This window comes from Lepidochelys olivacea (assembly GCF_965140295.1).
Source record: "Lepidochelys olivacea isolate rLepOli2 genome assembly, chromosome: 9".
Taxonomy (NCBI): domain Eukaryota; kingdom Metazoa; phylum Chordata; order Testudines; family Cheloniidae; genus Lepidochelys; species Lepidochelys olivacea.
Window position 1 is genome coordinate 103,541,573 of NC_140419.1, and position 13,796 is coordinate 103,555,368.

The 13,796-nt window shown below is 39.3% G+C and overlaps 1 protein-coding gene across 4 annotated transcripts in view; it reads left to right on the forward strand.

The window, feature by feature from the left end:
- The window catches only part of TAF1 (TATA-box binding protein associated factor 1), a 140,077-nt gene that overhangs the window by 44,650 nt on the left and 81,631 nt on the right, over positions 1 to 13,796 (forward strand). For all 4 annotated transcript variants that reach the window (XM_084639995.1, XM_084639996.1, XM_084639997.1 and 1 more), the window contains exons 15-17: positions 3,307 to 3,411; positions 6,125 to 6,325; positions 10,620 to 10,761. In XM_084639995.1, the coding sequence (XP_084496121.1) occupies positions 3,307 to 3,411; positions 6,125 to 6,325; positions 10,620 to 10,761 (448 nt within the window). The remainder of the gene's footprint in view (positions 1 to 3,306; positions 3,412 to 6,124; positions 6,326 to 10,619; positions 10,762 to 13,796) is intronic.

The following is a 13,796-nucleotide window of genomic DNA, read 5'->3' on the forward strand; positions in this document are numbered from 1 at the left end:
GCACAAATTCCTATCCAAGACACATGCAAGGCAGTGACGTGGTCGTTGATCCACACCTTTTCATCACACTGTGCCATTACACAGCAAGCCAGAGATGATGCAGCTTTGGGCAGAGTGGTGCTTCAATCAGAGATTCCATGAACTCCGACCCCACTTCCTAGTTAAGGCTTGGCAGTCACCTACTTGGAATTGACATGAGCAAGCACTCAAAGAATTAAAAATGGTTACCTACCTCTCATAACCATTCTTCGAGATGTGTTGCTCGTGTCCATTCCAAGACCCACCCGCCTCCCCTCTGTCAGAGTATCCTCAAGAAGGAACTGAAGAGGTAGTGGGTCGGCAGGGACCTTTGTGAAGGCGCCACTCCAGGAGGATCCACAGCTGACCCGACAGGTACCGCCAGGGGAAAAAACTTCCCATGACTGTGCATGCGGTGCGCACACACCTACTTGGAATGGACATGAGCAACACATCTCGAAGAACAACAGTTACGAGAGGTAGGTAACCGTTTTTTCATATCTCTGGAAAATGGTGTTCTAAATGGCCTAAAGGGTACCCTAAAATAATTCCAGAACCACAGAGTAAATTGTCCCTTATCAAAAAATAAAAATAGTGTGTTTATACAATAATGTGCATTGTTTTCATGTCCTGGTTATTCTTAATATCACTCAATGGAATTTTAAAAAGATCAGAGTATGTAAAGGTAGTAGAGTAAAAAAAGCTATAGAAAAAATTCTTAGAGCAACTGTAAAACAGCCCTAAAAATAATTAAAGGTTTAAAAGAAAAGTTAGTAAAATAATAGGGTCTGACAGTGGGTTGCTTAAATCAAAAATGTCCTTAATAAACCAAGGTAATATATAAAAGTTACAAGGCCAACTAAATACATTAAAGCAGGAACTAAAATATAAGGTGCTCCATCCCTTCACTAAAGTTCAAAATAAATTTAGTTAAAAAAATTAACAATAATAAACATGCATATATTTCCTTGGCACAAAAAACAAACCCCAAAATAAAGTTAACAGGTTAATTAGTCATAATGACAGAGCTATAAAACACACTATAGCTAGAAAGGTAGTATATGGGGGAATGTTACATACATAGTCACAAAAATTAAGTCTTAAAAATTGTAGAGGTAGGAAAAATACTGGACCTCAACACCAATAGACAAATATTAAAGTGGTATAAAAGTAAAACACAAATACTAAAGAAAGTCTATGTTCTTAAAAATGTAGCTGTGGTAGTAATGATAACTCCTAACTAGTCATCTTACAGAGGATCTACAAGTTTATTTTTCACTCTCCCTACTGCTAATTTAAAAAAAGAATTACAAAACAATAATGCATGTCCATTCAGTAGAAGTTCTAAAAGGACTTAGTCTTTAAGAAACGAGGCCAGGTGCCTCAAATAGTGGTTCAGTGCTTGCACAAATGGTGCGAGGTGCCTACCTTAAATTGATGCATGGAGGTGCATGTGAAGGTGGGTTTGCCAATGCAATACCCTTGGAGCCATACAACCAACCTGTGGCATAAATCATAACGATACCAGGACCCTCACAAAGGGCCCATCTTATGTGCCTAAAATGAACATGAGAGCTGCACTACATATGTGAAAAATAGAATGTTCTTTGTGGGTACAAAAAACAAAATGCAATTATGAAGGGAAAAATATGTACAGTTAACCAATCCTATTGGTGTTTTACCCCTTAACTTGTCCAATCACAGTTTTAAATTAAAGTAATACCCTTATCTAAATTTGTTAATCCAACAGGAATCAAAAGTCAGCCAAATTTTGGTAATGAAGCTACTCAGTTGCTCCTTAATTTTAGTGTCCATTGCTAAAATGAACGTACATCTAAAATGTCTTATTCAGCAAGCCCTGGCTCATTTAGCGCACATGCATTTAAAAAAAAAATCGTGTAAATGAATAAAATGAAATATTACAATCAGTTGGTAAAACAAATAAACAGTCTTAAAAAAAAGAATCTGTTGATCCAAGTTTTAGGGTATTGTTGCTTGTACAATTAATACGCATTGTAATAATGCTTATGTGCTTTAAATCAAAATATATGTATAAAAATTGGCAAACAAAGAAACCCCTAACAAATATTAAATCATCTAACCCTATTGCACAGTTCTGCGTAAAGTAACACCCTTGTCAAAAGGCCAAAAGCCTCAAGATGAGAATTGTAACAAAAAAAGTATAATGAACTGTAATAAATAAATGTATATTAAATTGTGTAAAAGTAAATATCTATTTAATAGTGTTATTAAAATGTAAAAGGAATTTTTCTGCTTTCTCTGGGTCTTATTCATATATTCAATGGGCAGAAGGGACCATTGTGATCAACTATTCTAACCTCCTGTATAACACAGGCCATAGCACTACCCCCAAATAATTCCTAGAGCAGATTTTTTAGAAAAACATCCAGTCTTGATTTAAAAATTGTCCATGATGGACACCGCAGTCCTGGCAAATTATCCAGTGATTAATTACCCTCACTTTACAAATTTACACCTTATTTCCAGTCTTGTTGGCACAGCTTTCAAAACTGTTTAAACAACTTAAAGCGTAAAAAATCTGGGTAGGGGGCTGTGTCTTATCTACAGTGAATTTTTGTATAATTCTGTGTAAATAACAGGGCAAAGCAAACCAGACAAATATGTGATATACTAGCCAGCTGTAAATCTCCCTAGTAAAACAGACTAGTGAGAAGGAATAAATAATGCAACAGGACTAGCCAACCAGCAACTCCCAAGGCCACAAAAAACAAATGAGTAAAAATGAAAATTGTTGTTTAAACAAACAAGCAAAACCCCCAATAAAACACCAAACCAATCAATAAAACAGCAGCGGCTAAAGAAAGAAGAAAGGCACCAATTAAAGTTTTAGCAAAATACATAAAAAATTAGTTTATTTTTTAAAAAATAAAATGTTTATAAATAAGGTAGTATTGATAATTTGCACCTGCATAATGTTACAAAACAAGGTATAAAGAATGTTTGTTTGACAAAGGGAGGTGGAGGATCCACACCAGATTGGATCAGCATACATGGAATAAGAAAAACATGCTACCTGCCCCCCAAGACTGGGCAATCCTTACACTATCCTGCTCTATCCACGTCACTTGTGCTTTGTTTAATAAGGTGGTAATAGATTCTCCTAAAAGTGTCTTATTAAAGCTTCAAACTAGTTAAGCTTAGTAGTTGGTGTGGACTGTGCTTTCGCCGAATAACGTGCCGGGTTTGCCTTGTCTGGTAGCAGTTCCTGCTGCTGAGAGCTAACTGGAATGGCATTGCCTCTTACAGAAACCTGGCAAGGACCCTGGAGCACCAGATTGTAAATACGGAGAGACTGTTTACTGTCACACATCTCCATTCCTGGGATCACTGCACCCTGGCCAGTTACTGCAGGTGAGAGGATCTGCATTAATTTTGATGGAATAGATGGGCCCAGAGAGTTAAGTGTTAACCTGAGCCTGCTATTTTACAACACTAAACAGTAAAATGTGCTTTGGGTTTTTGAATACAGAGACCTTAGTGTTGTGGAAGCATAACCTTGTATTGAAGATACAGAAAAAAGAAAAAACAGTTAAAGCATTTTAAAATATAAAGCATTAAGTAAGGCTTTTATTTTACCAATACGTTTTATTTCCTTTCCCTTTAGCTGTAGAGAGTTTTTAAAAGGAAAACCCCTTGTTTAGCAGTTTTTAGATGGTATTAAAGGTGGTAATAGCTGTCCTTTTTGGGGAAAAAAGAAATTAGTTGACCTGGTTTGGAACTGTTGTTGCTGCCATTGATAGAGTTTGATTTTGCTTTCTGTGAAGACAACACACACACACAAGAGGAAAGAGAAAATCATAGAAAATATAGCTTCTGTCTTTGGTGCTGACATCAGTTTGAAGCCTTGCTGCTGGAAAAACATGGCCACAGCACAAGGTCTTGTTAGCCACTTTGAGATCTTGCAAACTGGTACCAACTTTGGGCTATTTAACTGCCTCACTGGTCACAGACTTTCAATTTATAACAATATTGAACAAGATGCAGTCCCAGCTGGCTAAGCCAGGCTCTTATTAAATAGAAGGTGAAAGAGAGAAAATTGAGATGGAAAGGACACATGAGGGAGGTGATGACACCTGGAACCCAAGTCTCTCCTAGGTGTTGTTCAGGATTTAGCCTAATCTGGTGGAGATTGTGACGTCATTGATTCCCTCCCTCTCATTGGCCATGTCTGGTTAGGATGCTTTTCAGGATCACTGTCCTCCTGGGGTCACAGGAGATGCTGGTGGTGGCAGCCATAATGGTAGAGTGTATAATCTGAAAAAGCAAAGACAGATGAATGGATGGGAATAGTGATCCAGCACATGAGCAGTGATGGCAGGAGTATAATGGGCTATGACTTAATAGTTAAGGGTTTGTTGGGTTCAACTCACATTCCCCCCCATCTTCTCCTCCTAGTCACCAAAATCTGTCCTTTCATGACAACCCTGTTGCTAAAACCCTTATTCAAGCCTTGGTCTACACTTGATTACTTAAACCTTCTCCTCTAGTTGGCAGCTGGTATCAAGCAGAGTGCCCCAGGGTCGTCCTGGGGCCAGTTTTGTTCAATATCTTCCTTAATGATCTGGAAGATGGCGTGGCTTGAACCCTAAGCAAGTTTGCAGATGACACTAAACTGGGAGGAGTGGTAGATATGCTGGAGGGTAGGGATAGGCTACAGAGGGACCTAGACAAATTCAAGGATTGGGCCAAAAGAAATTTGATGAGGTTCAGCAAGGACAAGTGCAGAGTCCTGCACTTAGAATGGAAGAATCCCATGCACTGCTACAGACTAGAGACCGAGCAGCTAGGCAGCAGTTCTGCAGAAAAGGACCTAGGGGTTACAGTGGACAAGAAGCTGGATATGAGTCAACAGTGTGCCATTGTTGCCAAGAAAGCTAACGGCATTTTGGGCTGTATAAGTAGGGGCATTGCCAGCAGATTGAGGGACGTGATCGTTCCCCTCTGTTTGGCATTGGTGAGGCCTCATCTGGAGTACTGTGTCCAGTTTTGGGCCCCACGCTGCAAGAAGGATGTGGAAAAATTGGAAAGAGTCCAGCGGAGGGCAACAAAAATGATTAGGGGGCTGGAGCACATGACTTATGAGGAGAGGCTGAGGGAACTGGGATTATTCAGTCTGCAGAAGAGAAGAATGAGGGGGGATTTGATAGCTGCTTTCAACTACCTGAAAGGGGGTTCCAAAGAGGATGGCTCTAGACTGTTCTCAATAGTAGCAGATGACAGAACAAGGAGTAATGGTCTCAAGTTGCAGTGGGGGAGGTTTAGGTTGGATATTAGGAAAAACCTTTTCACTAGGAGGGTGGTGAAACACTGGAATGCGTTACCTAGGGAGGTGGTGGAATTTCCTTCCTTAGAGGTTTTTAAGGTCAGGCTTGACAAAGCCCTGGCTGGGATGATTTAGTTGGGGATTGGTCCTGCTTTGAGCAGGGGGTTGGACTAGATGGCCTCCTGAGGTCCCTTCCAACCCTGATATTCTATTCTCTGATTCTCTCTGGCCCCCTTATCTCTTCAGTCTGCCCTAGACCTATGTTGGTAGCTGTAAAGTGCTATCACTGTGTTTCGTAAGGATGCCTCTGCTAAAGTTACTTCCCTCTCCTGTTGCTCTGCTACTGCATTCAAGTGCCTCATGTTCAAGACTCTGCTTCTCTTTCTGACCACAGTGTTCTGTCCCTTCTTAGTGCTAACTGCTCTCTTCCCCCGCTTCCCGGCTTTGCACCTTTATTTATATTGTCTTGGTGGAATACTCTCGCTTCTGTCCGCCAGGTATGCTTTCTGTCCTCTTTCAAATCTTACCTTAAAGCCCAGTTTGAGGTATCCTTCATGCTTTGTTTTCCACACCTTCCCTTGCCTTAACTATTGTCCCATGTCTTGTCTCACTTCAGTTAGATAGTCTCTGGGGCAAGAAATGCATCCAGCTCTGTAAACGTGCGCGTTGTGATGTGAATGAATATTTATGGTTTCATGATGACTGTGTCATGCTGGGTTTCTTTCAGAGTTCTTGTTGGTGTTGCAATATCTTCAGTGATCAGTGTCTATCTTTCAAATTTTGGTTTGTTTCTCTTGTCAGGCATTTGAAAACAATCTCTTCCGGGCTCCTATTTATCTGCACAAAATGCCAGAAACGGATTTCCTAATTATCCGGACACGACAAGGCTGTTACATTCGGGAGCTGGTTGATATCTTTGTAGTTGGACAGGAGTGCCCCCTCTTTGAAGTTCCTGGTCCCAACTCCAAACGGGCCAATACCCACATCAGAGACTTTCTACAGGTATGTGATAGGCACAGTATGGGGACGATTCCACTAAGAGAATGCTAGAGAGAGTGTATGAGCTAGATCCAGGCCTGTAAGGTCTGTCCTGAGCTGAGGTGCCTGTTGCCCCTGCTAGGGTCTTGTTTTTGTTTCAGAGGTAAGAACAATATGGTATAAAACACACTTTGGTTAAATAATTTTAATTTACCGATTACCTATACGAGTTTCTCATGATTCTTTGTATCTTGGATAAAGTACAGACTATAGACTTATTATAAACTTTTAAGTTTTTTCATAGCCAAAATAGAATTTGAAAGCAAATAAGAAGTTACAGAAAGCAAAGTCAATATGGTTATTTGATAGTGTTCACATAATTTAAAAGAATTAATTTACATGTAAATTCATTCAACAGGATTATTAAAAAAGTAATAAACCAAATCAATGAATCCAAATCTAATCATAACCTTATTACGTAGGTAACTAATTCTAGTTCTGTGCTATTTTGGACAAGGGATTTTGATACCAAGACAGAACTGTGAAGGACTCCTCGTTGTAAATGCATAGCTTTATTGATTTGACAAATAAGTTTATGTTCCAGTTAAATTACGGGTCTGTCGGTAACTGTTCAACCCAACATCTGTAAAGTTAAATGTTTTCAATTTAAACAATCACTTAATTACTAAAAATAGGAATTTAATTCAAAATCTCTAAGCAATGTTTTTCCAAGTGGATCTCACTGTCCTACCAACTACACAATTGACCACCACCTCCTGTAACTAGAGCACATTCCACCCGCTCAGGCAATTGAGGTGGAGAGTTTCTCAATAATGTCCCGATTGCTGACTTTTGTAAACCAGCCACGTGGGCATCAGTGGACGTTTTAGCCATTGCTACGCCATTGCTCAGGTTGCCCCAAAGATACTCTGCTAGGACGCACTGTTCTATCATTTGCAGTAAATACCACTCCAAAGCCCCAGCCTTCCAAGTAGGGGCACTGCTTTCTAGGCACCTACAGTGGAGCACCCATCGGGACATCACTTGAAGAAGAAGAGAGGCCTCACCAGTGCTGAGTATTACAGAACAGTTACTTCCTGTGTCTTGCATTCAACAATCCTGTTCTGTCCCAGAATGACATTTGCCTCTTTCACAACTGTTTCTGCATCACACTGTTGATTCATTCGATTTGTGATCCACTGTAACCCCTAGATCCTTTTCTGCAGTACTACTGCCTACCCAGTTATTCCCCATTTTGTATTTGTGCATTTGATTTTTTCGTTGCAAAGTAGAACGCTTTGCACTTGTCTGACTGAATTTTGTCTTATTGATTTCAGACTTATTCATCAAGCCTGATGATATCTTATGCATCCCAGTTTGTGTAAGACATGTGAGGCTATACCAATTTACAAATATTTTGCCAACAGATCTGCATTTAGGGTGATAGTTGTTTAGGACACCTGTTAATTCAGGCTCTAGCCAACAACCCACTTCTCCAAGTGGCTTTCCATGAGGCTCTTTCAGTCTACCTTTTGGCCAGTTTTACATGGCTCTGTTATTTTGAGTTGCACTTTCTCCTTCAGCATTCTTATCTGTTTACAGAAATGTCCATTTTGAAGTTCATAATAAAATTAGGATAGTCTTCACATAAGGTCTCTTCACATTCTTTGATGCTGTACTCTTTTAGTAACTCACTTTGTCTTATTTGCCTGGTTCAACAGCAATAAGCTGTAACAGTTAATGAAGTGAGATAAAACAGCTGTCTGTATCTTATCAGTACCTGGTTGTTCCGATCACTTCAGTGATAAAGTTGGTAAGATCACTTCATATCTTAATTTGACTCTGTGAAACTGCCAATCCATCAATTAGGCCTCTTTGTCACTTGGCCCTTATAAAATTTTGGTTGGATTCACTTTAGGTTTTTATTTCACATTAGTCTCTCGGTGTACAAGTTGACCATGTCACTTTTAGTATAAAACAGATACCTCTGTTATTTTTATAGATTACATTTCTATTTAAAATAGACAGCATGATTCAAAATACTTCTAATACTTGCGAGTTTCCCTTGGCAACAAAAATTTCTTAAATTGCAGGAGTGTGTTGCATAATGTTTTAGATAGCTTTTAATTTTGTATATAACTAACACCTTTTTGGTCTCTTTGCCAGCTAATAAAATTATACGCTAAACACAATATCAAACACAATCTACTAATATCCATATTTATATGAACTACTTAGTATACTAATAGAAAGAAATAAAAAGAAAAGATAAACATGTTACTTCATCACAATGCAGCAGTTTGTAGTTAAATTATCTAGCCTGCTATTGTTGTTATCGAATCTAAAATTCCTCTCTGAAACACAGAAATAACTTCTGCTGTTCGACATGACAGGAGTACAGAGGCCTAGTATATCACCTCTGTGAGGTGATGGGGTATTATTATTCCCATTTTATAGATGGGGCACCAAGAAGAAAATAAAAAGTTTCCACCAATTTTGGGTGCCCAATTTGAGATGATTAAGACTAGATTTTTCATAGAACTTAATATTATATATCCCTTTATATGTTCAAAGCACAGGTTTGGCTACTTCAGTGCCAGTTGTGAGGGCAGAGCACTTCTGCAAATCAAGCCCCAGATGTTTCAAGTTGGGCACCTAGAAAATGAGAGAAACACGATTAATGACCACTGATGAAAAGTTTTGGTTTAAGTGGCGTGCCTAGCATCTCATAGGAACTCTGTGGCAGAAGCAGGGATAGAATCCAGTTCTCTAGGACAGCATGCAGATGCCTTAAGCAGGAGACTTATTTTCTCCCCCTGTGATTCCCCTGCCTCATTTACTACACACCTTCCAACTTCTGCAACAGATGAGGTAGGGATCCTATAGACAACAGCCTCCTTCACCACCACATAATCCTGATTGATTCTCAGAGCACCATTCATTCTGTGCACTGAATGAAGCAGTGGAGCCATGGATATAATGGTATGTGATCATGTAGTTAAAGACTGTCATAATGCATATACGCAAGGGGGCCAAATTAAGGTAGTACAGGCAGCCTTAATTCTGGCACTTCTGAGCTTTTGTATATTTGACTTTGCAATCTTTGAAGTTCTTTTAACACATTTTTTATGTGTAATTTTCTAGGTTTTAAAAAAGCAAACTGAAAAAATTCCATCATATGGAATCTTTTGATTTCGACATGGTTAATCAACAGGTTTGAAACCTTTTGGTCCAAAGAACAGACTGTTGCCATTTGAGCTTATAGAATAACTGATTGATTGCAGTAGGAGGTTGTGTGTGGTCCAGCCACTAGAGGCAGATGAGACACATACTTTGCCGGTAGGTTTCAGAGATATTTGCTGACAGCAGAGGAATGATGAAACTCAGGAATCTTGGTTCCATTCCTAGTTCTGAAAGGGCGGGAGTTCTCACAGACACTTCTTGCTCTTTCCCCTCCAGCCAGTTTCCTTGAGTCTCCCCCTCTTGGCTTTCTATCAGAGTTTGTCTTTATCCTCTTCCCTCTTTCTCTCCCTGCCCTTTTGAGGATCCTTGTTCCAGTTTCCTTGTCCAACCATTCCCAGTTTTTCTCCCTTCCCTCTGCAGGCTCTTCATCCAAATCTTTCTTTTGTATCCCCTTCTGGGGCTTCTCTGCATTTCAGCCAGGTTGCTAAGTGCCAACAGGGGGAATATTGAGAGCAGAAAGGTCTCTGAGCTCTGTTTCTGTGGCAAGTGCCACAGAAGTTGGGAAGAGCAGGTGCAGGGAAGGTCCTGCTGGAGCATGCTGAATGCAGCCCAAATCTTTGAGAATTTAGCTGCCAAATTAGCAAGTCTGTATGGAGCATGCATGAACTGAGATTTTTCAAAGGCTTGTAACATTTTTTCCCCAAATTTGCATGTTTAGTCACAGGACCAGCTAAAGGCATATTCCTCACACCATGGTGATCTCCTCCTGTCAAAAATCAAGTCCCTGTTCCAAAGTATAGAAACTCTAGAGATCCTAATGAAAGTCATAAGAATTTTTTTCTTTAACTTGGGCAAATCAGATTTTTCATTAATCTTGTTCTTGGAAATGGCTGAACCATTTTGCTTGATATTTTCCAAAAAAAATTCAGCTTTAGGCAGACACCTGGCATGGAAAATTTAAGCCTAAATGGTTAGTTTGGTAAAGTTATAAGCAACGGAAAGTGGCTCTTCTGATGGGAAATGTTGGTCGTTCTTAAGTATAGGCAGCACTGTTAGCCCTGCCTATAATAAATTCCATATTCAATGAGTGTTCAGCACACAAAGCATACAGCAATTTTCTTGGCTTGCTTTCTAGGTCTTCATTTATCGCTTGTTCTGGAAGAGCAGAGACCGGCCGCGGAGAATTCGCATGGAGGATATCAAGAAGGCATTTCCTTCACACTCAGAGAGCAGCATTCGAAAGCGGCTAAAGCTATGTGCTGACTTTAAACGCACAGGTAATCCAGAGCCTTCCATGTAGCTCAATCACTCAAAAAGGTCACCTTTTTAGTCTGCCGTCCTCTTACCACCTTCAAGAAATAGCTGAATGCTAACCTCTTCCCAAAAGGCCACATCCACCTCTTGTTTATGTTCTCTAGCTTGTTTGAATGTGAACAAGTGATGTTCAGCCTGAGACCTCAACATATTATTTAAAAAAGGTCAAGGGGCCACAGTAGTTCTTCAGCTATTTCTCTAGGCTCAGCAGAGCCAGTTCAGCTCCAAACTTGTGCCTTTGCCTTCCACAGCTTGGCAGGAAAAGGGGCAAGGGAGCAACTACTTACTCTCCTCCTGCCACTGCAATGCAGCAAGAGGCCTACAGGGTAGCTGCTGAGAAGGGACAGCAACTGCTCTGATGCAAACCATGTGTACTCTGCAGTTGAGGAGGTGGCACTTCTTACCTCGTCCTTGTAGTGATGAGTCTTATTTGAATGTATTGGTTTAAAATCCTAAAGGCCTGGTTCAGCAAACACCTTTTCAATTCACAAATACAAATTTTCTTCTTAAAACAGTTGATCTCGAGGGCCAAAAGTGGCCACTGCTGTTGTAAACCCTTTGGAGTAGGGATTTGTCAGGCTGGCACTGAACTTTCTATACTAACTTGCACACAATCCCCTCATTTTCCTGCTGGCACTGAGAGAAATTTTTACTGAGTGTGGAGATGCACATTGTGTCTTACAGACAAAGGCAAACTGAATTCTTGCCCCTGCCCTAAGAGTTTGACAATCTGATTCAAGCAAATACCATATACAGAATGACAGAAACACAAAGAGGCAAGAAGGAAGTAGTGTAGAGCTGTATATTGGATGGCTGAAGAAAAGTGGATTTATAGGGATGTTGGGGAATGAGAAGAGGGATAAATGCCGTTGGGACCAGGGTGGATTTGATTTAAATCATTATTTAAATCACTAGTCAGGAAGACTCTCTATTTAATCATGGATTTCTACATAAAAGTGCATTCTTGTTGGTTGTTATAAACTTAATACATATTCCTTACAACTCAGAGATAGAGGTGTAGGTTTCATTTTTAGAAGGTACATACTGTACATTTTTAAAGTGATTTATTTTTGAAAACTTTTCAGATTAGTTTTACAGCTATATCAGAAAATGAATGATTGGTTATTTCATTTACCAAAGGTAATGGAAGCAGATATTTATGAAGTCATTGGGAGGTGAACTATCTCCAATTCAATAAGTAATCGTTAATATTTGGAGGATTTTCTTGCCATGCTGTATTAGGAGGAGAACATCACCAGAGAGACATGAATTTTTGAACTTAGTTAAACATTCAAGTATTTTAAAATCAGGTTTGTTTTTGTTAAAATAGTTTTTAACTAAAATAGTTAAATGAAATATTTAAAAAAAAAATAAATCACTTGTGTCAGCCAGGTCAACATGAGAAACTTAAAATATTGGCTTCTGCAGCTAACTCTGTCTTCTTCACCTTTATTTTCCTGTTCGTAATCTGGAAAAGAAAACCAAGCTTTCCTGATTTTTCAGGTCCCAAACGATTTCTCAATATGGAATTAATTAGTCCAAAGGAAGAAAATATTCTTTCTACGCCGGCAGAAGAAGCTACTGCTGTTAAAAGTGAGATTATCACTTCAACAGCCTCTGAATCCAAGCTCTTAAGTGACTTCCACCAGTTCACTGCTGTGACTTCCTTTAAAACATCATCAGCAAACATATATTCACCCTTAGCTCTGAAGTTTATTATAGTTGGCATTATGGAGGGATGATTGCTGGATGTCCGTGTCATAGCCAACTCCTCTTCTTCAGCAGTTAAGGTTTTGAGAACATCTGCTCTGTTGGGTGGACTGTATCCTGGTCTTAATGACTGAACCATGTTAATGAAGTGTGGGTTCTCAGTCATTCAGAAAGGAGAGTTTGTTGCATAAACAAACTGGGCAATTTTTTCATCAATTACCTCTTTTTGTAGTCTGCTGGTTCTTATCACAAACTTATCTATGGTTGTTTCTGGATGATGGAGTTTTTTTTTTCTTTTTGCTGCAGGTGATATACTGTGGCTATGTGACACACATGATGTGACTGAAACACTATCATTGGCAGATAACTCTGAAACTATAGAAAATGATGGTGATCTTGAAGGTGGATAGTCTTCTGAATCCTGTATGCTGAGGATGGATTCTCCTAAAGAAAATAAGTCAATGCAGTTATTTAATTATTATTGCCATACTGCTCATTGAGTATTCCTCATTGCATTCACTGAAACTCAGTACTACTTTAAAGGTGAAATTGTAAAAGGAAGATCTACCTATTTCAGCTGATTATTTTTTTATCACAACTTCATCTAAAATGATAGTACCATAGAGTAACAACTATATTTTTTGCTCAAACATGAGAATTCAAGAATAGTCCAGAAGGAGGACAGGCAGTCCTTAAGAAAGAAGTATGAAATAAAAAAAAATTTACCAACCTGAAGATCCTGCATGTTCAGACATGTTCCTTTCATCTTCAACACAGCTTCCTCCTGAGAAGGAACACTTCTCATGATGTTTCATGTGGGCAACCAGACCTTGCATTTCTTTGTCGCACTGTTTGCATTTTGCATGCATGCCTTTCTTACCCACAGGTAGAGGAACTTCATTAAAATATTCCCAAACTGGGTCTCTTTTACGGCCTGCTGTCATTACAGGTTTTCCCTTCTAGTGAGAGAATGGTATGGTAGATCTCAAATCAGTGAAGGCTACACTCAGAAAGACTTTCAACACTTCTGGAATATGCTGCTCAAACAGTTTCACTTTTGTTTCTACTGCCTGTCCCTCCCTTCTCACATTTATCTCCAGACTTCTTCTTGTCCAGATCTATTCTGCCCCCAACAATCTTCTATTCATTGAACTTTTTGAAACTTGGCTCTTTTAGAGAGAGGTAAGGGATTAACACTGTGTACACAGATTTGTAGAGGGACAATAGGGTTGAGGTCTGTTATTTTTCACCTCTATATATTCATTTATTTAAAAACATTCTTGTATTT